General features: G+C 44.8%; 1 protein-coding gene across 4 annotated transcripts in view; it reads right to left on the bottom strand.

Annotated features, from left to right (window-relative positions):
* HIPK2 (homeodomain interacting protein kinase 2) overlaps window positions 1-14,766 on the bottom strand; it is a 213,140-nt gene that overhangs the window by 138,458 nt on the left and 59,916 nt on the right. For all 4 annotated transcript variants that reach the window (XM_006138056.5, XM_006138057.5, XM_006138058.5 and 1 more), the window contains exon 2: window positions 11,045-12,140. In XM_006138056.5, coding sequence (XP_006138118.2) covers window positions 11,045-12,140 — 1,096 coding nt within the window. The remainder of the gene's footprint in view (window positions 1-11,044; window positions 12,141-14,766) is intronic.

Raw genomic sequence — 14,766 nt, 5'->3', positions numbered from 1 at the left:
TGGTTTAGATAAAATGGAACCAAGATTTAACTGACCTTGGTATTAGTTTTGCAAAACTTCCTCAGCTGAGTTTTTGTTCTGCAAAAGCAAATCCAAACTCCAGTCTCCTGCGTACATGTCTGGTATAGATACAGAATTGTTTTGAATGGGATATTTGTTTCCTCTCCACCCCCACAAGTCTAAAATGTACTTGCTGTTCTGCACCACTGTGGCACCCAAAAGACACTGCACGAAAATTACAAATTTTGTACCCTTGAAATGGGAGGAGAAATTAAATAGACCAGACTTTACCAACTGTGAATAGAAACGCTAGTCTTGCATTGCCCCTTATAAAATATTGTTCTGTAGTGTCTCTGCTAGACACTATAATCCAAAATACCTTTATATCCTGAGCTATGAGAGAAGAATGAAAGAAATGGGCTTGTTTAGTTTAGAAAAGAGAAGACTGAGAGGGGACATGATAGTGGTTTACAAGAACCTAAAAGAGTGTTACAAGGAGGAGGGAGAAAAATTGTTCTCATTGGCCTCTGAGGACAGGACAAGAAGCAATGGGCTTAAACTGCAACAAGGGAGGTTTAGGTTGGACATTAGGAAAAACTTCCTAACTGTCAAGGTGATTAAACACTGGAATAAATTGCCTAGGGAGGATGTGGAATCTCCATCACTGGAGATATTTAAGAGCAGGTTGGATAGACATCTATCAGGGATGATCTAGATCAGTGGTCCCCAATGCAGTGCCCGCGGGCGCCATGGCGCCCGCCGGGGCATTTATGTGCGCCTGCCAAAACATCTGGGCTGGCCCTGCCCTGGGCTCACAGCACATGCATGGTGCTGGCCTTCGACTTAGGGCGCGTGGGCGGTCCCCACCCTCGGACGCATGCGTGGTCCCACCCCCGGAAGAGTGGCGCGTGAGCAGCCCCGCCCCGGACGCCCAGCATGTGAGCGGCCCTGTCCCAGGGCGCCCAGCAGCCACGAAAGGTTGGGGACCACTGATCTAGATGGTGCTTGGTCCTGCTGTGAGGGCAGGGGACTGGACTTGATGACCTCTCGCAGTCTCTTCCAATTCTAGTGTATTATGATTCTATCATAGCCAACTCACTGGAATAAAGACAAGGGAGTGAGAGAGACCAGCATGGAAAGATGAGGGGACCATTCATGTCAATAGAGACGAGAAAGGAATATGTTTATTGTTCTGTATCTAGGAGCACATCTGCATGTCACTGTGCTCTTCTGCTTGTAATAAGATGCTGGTAAAGTGGATAATTGAAATGCTTTTCATGGAAGAACTTAGATTGACCTTCATTTCATACTTACAAGTTCAACAAAAATAAAAAGTTCAAGCTGATGAGCTCTGAAAAGCAGGAGAGCAGGCTGGCAGGCTCTGAACTGACCCTCCAAAGCTAGCCAAAGGGTACCAAATGCTATGACCTTCCTGATCCCTTCAGAACTAGATTACCAGCTCTTCAGGCTTCTGATTTTTTTAAAGTGAGGACTTGAAAACAAAAGCACACAAAGAAAATTCAATGGCGCAGCCATGAGAGGGGCAACTTAATGGAGGAGCAGGTAGTGCTCTGTAGATAGCAAGTCTGTGCACTTTACATTCAGTGCAGGAAGGCTTTGTGACTTTAGATGACCAGTGATGAACTTGGTGGTTTCATTCAAGTCCAGAGAGGCAACATACTCTCAAAACCACCATCAGGTAATTTTACACAATTGATGGTTTGGGCCTCAGAAACACACAGGACAGGCAAAACAGAGAAGGACTGAAGCACATTGGGAGTGAGCTGTGTGGATCTCTCAGCTATAAAAACAGAAGGTGCATCAGGTCTAAACTGAAGGTATGTTTGGAGAGAAGTGTGGGAGCCCACAATTGCAGAAGGCTTTGCCATTTGAGGAGGCTGGAGAAGCGCAAGATGTTGCGCGACAGGAATATGGGGCATTGACGGAACTAAGGGTCAGGAATCACTATGCTCAGTTCTCACCATCACAAGTACTAACATTTACTTGGCTAATCTAACAAATTCAGGCAAAAGAATCTTGTAAATTAGCCAATGAGCCATTTACTCAGTCCCACTAAAATAATCTCGACATTTGCCAGCCCATATGTGTGTAATATCAAATCACTGGTATTTCCAGACATGGCAGGAAACCTGTGCACACAATATCTATACATTTCCTTGCAGCATCTGAAATAGTGGCAACAAGGATAACCGCCTTTCCAAGCTGCTAACAAACTCATTCTCGACAGCCTGCATATTTCAGTATTTCCTACTTACCTCCAATATAAGCTTCCAAAGTCCTGGCTACTTATACTTTATTACAAATGCTTTTAAAACAAATCATTGCAATTATTTGTATTTGTTTATAGGGCAGAAGTGATTGTTATAATCTGACATTTGTAAGAGTCAATTTCCTGACAGATTGCAAAGCATCTTCTGTGTTATGTGTATAATATATAATTCACCCACAAGTAAAGTACAGCCACCTCTGCAGTGACTCAAGCTCATCTCATCTGAAGTGGGTTTTGCCTACAAAAGCTCGTGATACTAAATATATATTTTTGTTAGTCTCTAAGGTGCCACGGGACCACTAGTTTCTAAGAATACAGTGACCCCTATCATAAGCAAGTCAGTGCTGACTCAGTTGGAGTAGTGACACCTACTGAACCCCAACCACAATTCTCCACAAAATTTAGGTTTTCCTACAAAGCATTCTGTACATAGATTCATAGATTATAAATCCAGGAGGGACTGTGGTGATTATCTAGTCTGCCTTCCTGCATAACACAGGCCATGGGACGTTACTGAATTAACATCTATTTGAGCTGGGGTAGATCTTTTAGAAAACCATCCAACCCTGATTTTAAAATGTCCCTGATGGAAAATCCACCACACCCCTTGAAAAAGTTGTTTCAATGATTAACTGCCCTCGCTGCTAAATATGTGTACCTTATTTCTAGTCTGAATTTGTCCAGCTTCAGTGATTGGGTAAACTACAGAGTTTTCTATGGTCATTTTTCTGACAGTGTGATCAAGTTACCATGTAACCTTCTCTTTGAAGGTTCACTGGTTATACCCAAACATCTTTAGCTTGTGATACTTGACTAGAACCAAGCCCCTAGTTTTCAGGATGCAGATTAGGAACTATTTATATTAGAAAATTAAAGAAGAAAATTAAAGCCAGGCCTATAGATGCCATTTTATATACTCTTTAGGCATCTGGCAAGGGCAGAGTGATATATGATGCATAGTGCTCAGACAGAAACTAGAATGATTTATATTGCAGTGAAGAAGTGGGGGAGAAAAAAAGGCTTTTCCTCGCCACACCACACCCCTCTTTTCAATGACATTTCTGACCACAACACTATCAAAATATCTGCCTAAGGTTAACAGGCTAATGTAAAAGGTTGACAGGTAAATTAGAACTATGTGGGATTGTCCCTGAATGGCTGATCAATGATTTGGAAAAAAAAAAAGTATGAAAGTGTAATTGCTCTTCAGCTATAAAACCATCAGGTGTCTGGGCTTATGATGATGGACTGATAGTGGTAGCAGCTTAGATACAGCTTCTAGCAAGAAAGATGTGGGTGGGAAAGACAGGGGGAAACCTTGCCTCTGGTTTTCAGCTTTCTTTCTTTTTCTTTAGTTTCTGGAAGCAGCCACAACCATATATTTAAACCCAAGCCTTAGGATTTGAGAACACAAACTAGCCAGAAGCCATCACTTTTCATTCAAGAACTGAGTTTGTTCCCGGTAAAGATAGTTCTGCCATTGTCTTAGAACAAGCTCAGGCGTGAAAGTGGCATTGGGGCTTTTCCTGTTTGCTGTAAGTCAATACATAGGCAAGATGACTTCCCAGCATTCATGCTCTTACACTGGCACTTTTAGGCAGGCTCTGGTTAGTGCTCCTGCTTGCATCACTGTGCTAGAAATTTGGGTTTAGGCTAGTAAGGGCTAGGGAAGGCTGCATTCCTAGAGGCTGCATTCTGGCACCTTTAACCGCTGGGATGTCATAAAATAGGAGGAATCACTGTGGTGTGCTGCAACAGCCCCACATGTAGCAGGGTGCTCCAGCTATAGATAAACAAGGCAGCTGCCAAGGGTGGCATGTTTCTGGGAGAAGCAGGTTTTTGGGCTTGTCTACATGGCATTGTAGACTTGTCTACAGAGCTGTGAATTGCAGGACACGCTGAACTGTTGTGGTGTAACTGCCCTGTGTAGACCCTCCTGGCACAAACTAAAAAGATACCTAGTTCCCACTGATGTAGCTTTGTTTCCAACTCTATATTAGTGCACACCAGGTATCTTTTAGCTCGTGCTGGCAGGGTCTACATGGGACAGCTAGATAGAGTTACCAGGCAGTCATACAAAAAATACTGGACACGTTACATGGGGGGAGGGAAGGAAGGGACCAGCCGGGAGTGGAGCGGTGCTGGCCAGGAGGAGGGGGTGGGAAACAGAGCTAAGGGGTGGGGCGGCGGGGCTGGCCGGGGAAGATGAGGGGTGGAAGCAGCCGGCAAGGATGGAGCTTGCTGGGGGAGCTCAGGAGGAGGAGGAGAGGAGAACTGGCCACCGGAAGCAGGGCTAGCGGGGGGTGCAGTTGGGCTGGCCGTGGAAGACTGGGAGGAGAAGTCAGGGAGAATCAACCAACTGGCCAGCTAGGAGAGGGCAGGGGAGTGCATCAGCTGATGGGGCTGACCCGGACTGTGCAGACCTCAGGGCGCTCCCGTCCCGTGAGAGTCAGTCCGGCTGCGGCTCCACCACACGCTTGACCAGCGCGCAGGAGCATGGACTGGACTGCCCCTCCTCCTCCTCACGCAACCAGGGCTCTCAGCACCGATCGCGCCCTGCTTTCCAGTCACTCCCCCTGCCCCTGCCAGGCTTCCATCCAGCGCCCAGCCGGAAAACCAGGAAATACCGGCCATTGCACATGTCTGGTATTTTCTGGATTTTTTTACCAGACAGAGGCCCCAAAAACCAGACTGCCCAGTTGAATACCGGACACCTGGCAACCCTACAGCTAGAGCATGCCACACTGGAGCGCTCTGTAATTCACACCCTTGTAGACCGGTCTGTGGCACCAAGCAGACAAGCGGCTGGGGGGGAGAGGAAGGCATACCGAAGTTATGCCTTGAGCAGAAGGCTACCTTGAGCAGCTTTGTGCCTACAAAGATTCCCCCTGCAACCTAGGTTCCAAGAGTGCGCTGGGGTAAGAGGCGGCAAGGCCAATATTTTATACTGCAGCTATAACTTACAGCCCATAGAGGGTACTGAAAACAAGCCAGAAGAACCCCCAGGCAGCTTAAATTTATGCCCAGGGCTAAGTAGGCCTTGCATAGCTTAACAATGCTAGGAGTGCAAAGGTCACTTAAAGTCACCTTTGCCACATCCTTCCCTTTTTACCTGTGCCACAAAAATACAGAATCTGGACCCAAGACTCTGGGAGAAGGGAATGTCTTATGTTCCTGAGCACTAACTAGGCTTACCAACTTTCTAACTGCAGAAACCTGAACACTCCTGCCTAGGGTTGCCAGATGGTTTAACCAAAAATACAGAACATGCCTCTCCCTCCCCCCCCAAAAAAACACCAGAAAAAAAATTCTGTTGAGAAAAAAAAGGGAGAGACCAAAGTTGTTGAGCAAAACAAAAGGGACCCCGACAGCAGTTATTAAGCAAAAAAATAAAAAAAATCAACATAACCCCTTTAAGAAAAAGCTTTTTTGCTGGTGGCCATTTTGTTTTTCTTTCCAGCCACAAGACCTGCAGAACCAGGTAAGCGGGGGGGGGGCATGTGGGGGCTGGGCCCGGTTGCTGAGTGTGTCGTAGGGTTGTCAGGTGTCCGGTATTTTCGCCTCCTGTCAGGGAAAAAAATCAGAAAATACCAGACATTTTAGGTGTCCGGTATTTTCTGATTTTTTTTTACCGGACAGGAGGTGAAAATACCGGACTGTCTGGGTCAATACTGGACACCTGGCGACCCTATTCCTGCCCCACCCCTTCCCTGAAACCTCTTGCTTGCTCCACTTCTTCTCCAAAGTCCCACCCCTGCTCGCTGCATGCCCCCTACCTCCATCACTGGCTCTCCCCCACCTTCAATCACTTGCTGATTTTCACTAGCTTGGAGCAATGGACTGGATGCTACAAAGGGGTCCATGCTAGGCCAGGGGATGAGAGCTCCAGCTGGAGAGGGGGGGTATGGATTCTGGGGTCCTGCTGGACATGAGCTGTTTGGGATGCAGGAGGGGTTCTGAGGTTCAGGCAGTTCCCAGGAAATGGTCAGCATGCCCCTCTGGCTGTTAGGCAGAGTGGTGGTCAGAGGGCTCCATGTCCTGCTGCCAGCCACAAACACCGTCCTTGCAGGTCCCATTGGTGATGGTGCAGAGTTGGCGCTTGGAGTGGTACCTGTGGGCAGGAGAAGCATGTGGAGCTCTGTGGCTGCCTCTCCGTCTGGGAAACAACTGGACATGTCTGGTACTTTGTCTAGCTTGGTTTTAAATATTTCAGGCAATGAGACTTTGGTCACTTCCCTGGAAAGACGACTATTCCATAGTCTTAGAACATAAGGGCTTACATCTGGTCTGACCACCTGTAAGTCACAGGCCACCAACACCACCCAGCACCTGCACACTAAACCTAACAAGCAAAATGAGACCAAATTATCACAGCCCATAGGAGATTAAATTAATATGTGCTGCAGAGAGAGAATTGGGGGGACCAAGATGCACCAATGTTCATGACCCTCACAATGGCAGGAAAATGAGAAAGTAAAAGCTATCCAGATAATCATGGAAAGGGACTCACATCCAAATGCAGCAGAGGAAAGTGGAAAACCCCAAGCCACTGCCAATCTGCCTTGGGGAAGGATTCCTATCCAACCCCACATCTAGTGATCAGTTAGGTCCTGAGCATGTGAGCAAGGAGCAGCTAGCCAAGCTCTTCTTATATTGCCCCAGGAAGAAAACCAAGTGTAAATTAAATGGATTTATTATTAAAAATGTTTCCCACAGCAGGAAAGTGACTCTTTGGAACAGAATGGGCCCTTATTTTCTGCTATTCCCCCAGCCCGGTCAGAAAATAAAGAATAATATTAATTTTGTCCATTACAGTATTTGAATTTAGCTTCAGCAGCAGTCCCCAGCCAATGTAATTCATCACCAACTAGTTTTTTTGTTTTTTTTAATGAACTACAGGTTGAATCTCTCTGGTCTGGGACTCTCTGGTCCAGCAACATCCAGTAGGATCACAGATGTTGCCGAACCAGAGAGCCACTGGAAAAGAGAGGCTCTGGGCTTGGGGAAGTGTAGTCCCACGGGCCGAGGGCAGCCCCAGGGCTGCGGAGTCTCAGCAGTTCTGGCCCCAGGGCTGCGGAATCTGGCAGCCCTGGGGCAGCTGAGTCCCAGCTGCCCTGGAGTTGGTGGTGAAGTTCAGTAGCCCAGGGCAGGGGAGCCCTGATGATCTGCTGACAGACCCCAGGAGAGCACAGAGTCTCTTAGCAGAGGAGCTGACCTCCCCTGGTTCAGCAAACTCTCTTCTTCAGGTACCTGAGGGTACCTGCCCAGGGAGATCCAATGTGCACTGTCCCTTTCTCCTTACATCAGGGATGGAAAGAAAGCAGGAGAAGAACTTGTTGAGAAGGAATTATTATCCACCAAGTCGCAGCTTCAGTTTGGGTAGGGATACAATTTCAAAGCATAAAAAGGGAATGTTATTAAGCTTTTCCTTCCCCAGGGACTATCACCAAAACACTTTTTTTTGCCTGCCACTGAGAACTAACCATTTTTTCTCTTTCATTTCTGTTTTCTATCACACATTTCATTACAGCTGTCCTTTCTGTCTTTCAGCTTGGGACCTGGGCCGCCAATGCAGATAACTTGACAATAAAATGCCTGTATTATCGTTATATTTGTTTCTTCTTCCACCTGGCAAGGTAATTGCAACCCTAAAAGCTTTTGCATATTTACAGCAGAAACAGGTCTCCCCGGGAGGATGGAACTCTCATCAGGTGGAATATTTCATTTAATAAGTGTCTTCTGAGTTAAAAACTAGCTTTTTGTTTCTCTTTTCTTTTGGCCTCCTTTAGAGGAAAGGACAAATAGATAAAAATCGGTTGCTGCAGTGCTCACAGCTGTCAAAGTTCCTGTTACTGTAAAAATTAACTCTTCCCCACCTCCCAGCTCTGCTGGGCTTTGCCTGTAGTGCCTGAAAGCTGAAATATTTGGGGGAGAAGGGACTTGAAAAGCCCTCCCCTTGTAAAAGATGAACATGCTCCTTAGAAGCAGAGCAACTAATCTGCTTTTTTATAAGAAACAACTTTTGCGTCTAACCCATGAGCTGGGCATGCTGCCATGCCAGGCTTTGAGCAAATCAGTCATCAACAAGTCATTCTTTCACGGAAGTCATCATCATTTCAAGAAGTCACCATACCACTGTTTACTGCTATTTCAATGACTCATGACAACAGAGACGATTCATGAAACTGTCTACATGCAGCTGTCATCTGAAAATGAATTCTCTTTCTCTCTGTAACAGAAGTACCATAGTTCTAAAGCCCTGGAGTGCTCTGGGTCTAAGCAGCTGGGACAATAAGAAGGTTCTTGTGACAGAATATCTGCAGAGGAAAGTTTGCTTCCTTGAGCTAACACTCTGTCGCAACTTGCTGTGACACACTCCAAGGATGAAATTCACCCCCAAGGGGCTGCACAAATAATACCTCTTACCTAGCTCTTTTCATCAATAATCTCACATAGCACTTCACAATTTTTATCTTCCTAAACCACCACCACCCTCTTTGTCAGGCAGGGAAATGCTATTATCCTAAGTTTTTACAGATGGGGAACTGAGGGTCATGAGTCTAAGGGTCCAACTGGAAGTCCGTTGTGGGAAAGGGAATTGAATCCAGGTCTCCCAAGTGTGAGGCTAGAGTCCTAACCCTCTTTCCTCTCTATGCACAAGGACTAGATACTATCAAAGCCCTACATTACAGACTTAAGAAGAACTCAAATGGTGCATATGCCTGATGAGTGCTCTCTGTACAATTCTGAATTTCACCCTAAGACAGCACCTTCCTGTGGTTAAAGGGTAACAAGCACAATGAATAAAGATCAATAAACCTTAGCCAGGATGCCAATCCCAACCCCACCCAGAAATATAGACAATTCTCATTCATCCTTCTTAGGGTACATCTACACAGTACACTTATTTCAAAATAAGGTATTTTGGAATTTTTTTTCCTACACTACTGGAAAGCCTCAAACTTAGTCCAAGGCAGACTTCCCTAAGGTGGACGTGCTACTTAGATTTAGAGCCCCAAGAGGCACTGGGGAGTAATTACAGTAAAACTCCAATAGTCCAGCATCCAATAGTCCGGCACTCCTGATAGACTGGCATCAAAATGGCAAGAGCCTAGTGAGTAAGCTTCGGCAAAAAATGAGTGACAAGGTAAAAACGGCAGCAGCTGAACTGAGTGAAAAGGGTAAAAAAGGGTTAAAAAAACTAAAACATTACAGTATACTGTATACAGTATGGACAATAAAAAGGGTTAAGTATACTATATACGGTATATACATAACCAGCTTATAGTACCTCCTGATACTCCGGCATATCTGATAATCCGGCATCACCTAGGTCCCATAGGTTCCGGATTATCGGAAGTTTACTGTACTTTGAATGCCCTGGGAAAGCTCTATTTTGAAATAGCAGCAGTGGAGCGTCCACACTACTGCTATTCTGAAATAGCTATTTCGGAATCAGCATTATTCTTTGTGGAATGAGGTTTACAGATTTTGAAATAAACTGTCTGTTGTTTTGAAATTATTTCAAAATAACGGAATTGCTGCGTAGACACTCGCATTGTTATTTCGAAATAACATCAGTTATTTCGAAATAACTGTGCTGTGTAGACACACCCTTCCTGACTATGACATTAGCCAAAGTACAATCCAGACAGCTCTCAATTCTCCAGCCTGGAGAAAGTCTGTGGGGAGGGAAACGTTCAGCTGTTACTTTTCCAAAATGAACAGGCCACTTAACAAGGTGTTCTGTCATTAGGCATTGTTGGCACCTGGCTGAGTAGACAGTTTCCTCTTATCACTGAGGAACGGGTTTGTGCCTGTTTTTCTAAACTTGGAATATGTCTCAGTAATGTTATTTGGTAGAATCTTACAATTGTATATCCAATATTGCCACATACATTTTACCAGGACAATAATTATCAGCAAATTATAGTTTTCAAATGATATCTCACAAGACATACTTTGTACAAAACTGATCAGAGTCTTGTAAAAGGGGTGAACATAAGAGTAAAGACTGTCACATTGATTACATTTCAAACACTGGAAATAAATTAGCATTGATACAAAATTATATAGTAAAATGTGTGCCAGGATGGCCTGACCCACTGTCCACTGCAGTCAATGAGACTCTGTCTGTGGACTCCAGTGGGCTTTGCATCACGCTCAGAGCCCATGAAACTTATTATATCAAAGCAACTGTTGGATTTGTACAACTTCTTTTCAGGGTAGCACATTATTTATATAAAGTTCATCATTTCAGCCATAGAAAGAAGCAGGTAAAGCTGCTTACCCATATTTTGAATGCTAGTTCATTGTTTAGGGGTAAAAAACCAAACCAAACCAAACCTTTCTAAATTCACGCCCCTGTAGCTTCCATTGACTTTGATGGGAAATGCAGCAACTCAGCATCTCAGGATCTGGCTCACTCCAAGGAATCAGACACAGGCATGGGGGAGAATGTTTTTCTAAATTTTCTTGTCAGTTTTAACTGACACGCTCTTATTTTAATCAATCTTTTTTTGAAGGTTATCTGCAAGTTAACAATGGTTGTTAACCCATGAAACCCCAAGACATTAGCTTCCTTTTCTTTCATTTTGTCAATGAACACACTGTTCATCATGAGAGCCTAACCATCACAATTCAGGATTCAGAGCAGATAGAAAAGATGACAAGCAAAAGCAGCTGACCACAGATGTGTTTATAGGATGGAAAAAATTCCATCTTCGTTAACATTATTTGACACAACTCTCTTACCTGTAATATCTGGATTGAAGGTAGGTTGAACACACAGCTTTAGACACATGGCTAGCTGAACCAAAGTCTATGACTTTGACTCTGTATGGTTGTCGGGATGGATCTACCAACATGATGTTCTCTGGCTTGAGATCTGCATGAATCAGTCCCAAGCTTTTCAGCTTCATTAGGGCTGTTGCTACTTGCTGGAGGATTGGCCGGATGTACTTAAGGGGCAATGGGCTGAATTTGTTTTGCTTTAGAAAATCATAAAGGTTCTGCTCCAACATTTCAAAGACCAAGCAAGTGTGATTTTTGTGCTGGAAGCATTCATAGGCTCGGACAAAGTTGTAATCATCTGCACTTTCTGTGCTCAGCCGGGCCAGGATGCTCACTTCAATCTGACCTTGTCGGGCATAGGAAGGATGGTTCTTCAGGATCTTGATAGCTACAATCTCATTAGTGCCACGTTTCCAGCATTTGACCACTTGCCCAAAGGTTCCCCGGCCAAGAAATTCTAATACTTCATATGTGTTGGTCATGGAACATAGCACTTCATGTTGCACCAGCTGGTAATCCCCTTCGCTGTTGGAGCCACTGTTTTTGGATGTGGCAGTGGATGTGGTGGCAGTGGCTACAGTGGCCCCACTGGCATTATTCTGAATCATTGGTGGATGCTCTTCAATTATCTGTACGCTGCTTGTGTTCTCAATTTCCTCACTCTTACGTTTAAGTCCACATTTTTGGTAGGTGTCCAGAAGGCTCACAGTGCTTCGACGCATCAGGTTGTGAGGTCCGCCCAATGCTTGCCCAGACACTGCAACCACACCGGAAGTGCTGCTGGCAGATGTCACCACAATGTGCCCTGTGCTTGCTGGAAAGATGATGGTCTGTTCGTAAGGGATACTGGGGTTGGGAATCTGGAGGGAGGCATTGACTGCTGCTGCTGCTGCTTGAGAAGATTGCAAGTTCTTGGTCTGGCTGTAGACTTTGCTATGTGTGCCGTACCCGGTCATATCCCAGTTAGAACTCGGTTCCACTTTCAGTTTCTTCACACTACAGAAGGCACTTGATTGAAGGGTGTGAGGGGAGAATACTTGCACATGTGAGGCCATACCTGCAGAATAACATTTAAAGAAACTATCATGTCAAAATATCTTTCCAAGCCTTTTATTCATTTCAGTTGCAATAAGGGGAAATGAGATAATGGGGAGGGAAACCTCAGGAACAGCAAGAAAATGATCAGGCTTGGACAAACTGAGAGACATGTTCATTGCAAATAAAGCACAGTACAGTAAAACAAAGGGTTAGTGCTAACTGAATCATGTATACTAAGAATGACCATTATTCTCCCTCTCTCCTTTTTTATAACAATAACTTAAGGAACAGATTTACCTCTTGTGGCTCACCATCCTTCTGGTCCCATTGTCTCCAGCAACAACTTAGCATTGATGGAGAGATGGTGTAGTGGGGTACCGCAACAGTCTTTTACCTCCGCAGACTAAAGTTCAACCCCTGATATATGTCAAACATGAAATAGTTTGGGTGGGTCTCACTCAAGTCCTCCTCTGTACACAAAACCATTGTACCATTCATGTTTTCTGCTCAGTGGAAGTCTAGGATGAGAACAGGGAGTGGTGTTGAAAGTCAGAATTGAGGTGAGCAGACAGAGTAGTTTAGGGACCCGGGACTGGAATAACTGGTGATGTTTGAAGTCATAACTGAAATCCCTTGCCAGATCTGTATGTGGGAATCTTGAATATAATGCTTGTCAGTAAAGACAGGCATTGTGCAAAGATTACCCTTAGCTCTTGCTATCAGTTCCCCAGTTTCATAAATCATAGTGGACCATGTTCACATTCAGACTTTGTAGTACAGGTTGAGCCTTTCTGGTCTGGGACTCTCATCTGGCAACATCCCTGGTCCGGCAGGACAATGGATGTTGCTGAACCACAGAGCCCCTTTTGACCAAAATGCCCCAGTGACAGAGGCTGACAATGGCTGGGAGCTGAGCCAGCCGGCAGAGTCCGCAGAGCAGCAGAGCCAGTGGGGCCGCTGCAGCCAGCGGGGCAACAGAGCCTGTGGATCTGGTGGGGAAGTGGGGATGGTGGGGCAGCAAAGCCTGGAGGCTGGGGAGGGGAACCCAGCAGGGAGGCTTGTGTTCCCCAAGAGCCTGGAAGCCTGACTTCCCCTGGTCCAGCAAATTACCTTGTCCGGGACTGCTCAGGTCCTGAGAGTGCCAGACCAGAGAGGTCCAACCTGTATAATAGCTGGAAAATAGATCCTGCTGAAAGTTAAAAGGACTATCCGTGGAATAAGGTAACATTTGACATGAGGAAGAGAGTAGCAGAATGTAGCCCTAAATTAAAACAAATTTAAAAAAAAAAAGACAAAAAATTATTCCCCTGCAACTTTTTTCTTTGAATGTAAAATGCTAACAATCTTCAGGTATTTATACAAACAACAAAAAGAACCAATTACTCAGGGTACTTAAAAAAGCCACAAACTAAATAATGTGGTTCAAAAGGCACCGAGGTGGGAAACCCCCGGAGATCCACAGAAGGTGGAAGTTCAAGTGCAGAACTTCTTCCACGTTTCTCCTCCCAGAATAGAGACTGTAGGGCTGGCAAATCTTTGTTTTGTAATATACCTCAAGAATGACAGGGAAAGAAATAAACCAATATGATCTCTGGCCATAGCTGAATTTTAAGAGTAAACATACCTTGATTTGTTTTTAGTTTAAAAGGAAATAGTTGGAGGCTGAATGTTATAGTAACAAAAACACAGCAAAATTGACAACACATACACAGATGACCCGAAGCATCTTCCCAGGTGGGTGAACTGAGTGCACAACTCTCATCTTTTTTTCCCCTCCTAATTTCTGACAGAAACCAGCTCTCTTCTTGCCCATTCCCGGGTGTGTTGCTATGTTGTATAATCCTTTTATGTACATGTGTACATAGTCATGCATATATATATATATACATATATATATATATATATATATAGTTACTTCCTAGTTTCAAAGCTGATTAGCACTGAAAAAAGGTATCAGTGAAGCAAACATACACACACGCACAAACATACACACACACACACACGCAGAAATCTTTCAGTTAATTCCCAGCCACCAGAACCCAGGAACCTCTTATGGAACAGTTGAAGTGAACTGAAAGTGCATGTAAATGACTTGCATTCCGGTTTTTCCAGAATTCCTATATTCAGCCCTGCAGCCCCAAGCAGCTTTTAAAGATACAGCAGTCTCAGAAACAACCTCCCCAATACCCAAACCTGCTGGTAAATCAATACAGACTGCTCTTGTCTACTGGTGTGGCCCCTAGCTTTAATGTGATTTTCTGCATTGCTTGCTCACATTTGTATAAAACAAAACAACCTGTTACCTAGTCTCCAGGTCCTGTACCCAGTCTCCAGGGCCCTTTCGGCCCTGCTCCCACAGTGCCTACTCTCTCCCACAGGGTGACCATGTTGCCATGAATGACTTAGCATATGGTACACAATGAGCTCAGAGAACTGCAGCAGAATTACTCAACTTTATCATCCTGTACACCAGTCTCATATGTGAAGCAGAGGCAATGTTTGTTTTTCCATTAATTAAAAAGAGTCACAGTGTTCTTTCTTCTAGTGACCTTTCTAGAGTAGTGGAGTGGTTGGATGCATGTTTTCCCCTTGGCCATGAATAATAAAGCAGATTCATTTGGTAATATATTGTGGATCTAGTAAAG

Source organism: Pelodiscus sinensis, chromosome 1, assembly GCF_052426305.1.
Source record: "Pelodiscus sinensis isolate ZL-2025 chromosome 1, ASM5242630v1, whole genome shotgun sequence".
NCBI classification, from domain to species: Eukaryota; Metazoa; Chordata; order Testudines; family Trionychidae; genus Pelodiscus; species Pelodiscus sinensis.
Note: the sequence above shows the minus strand (reverse complement) of the source record. Positions and strands in the feature narration are given on the sequence as shown.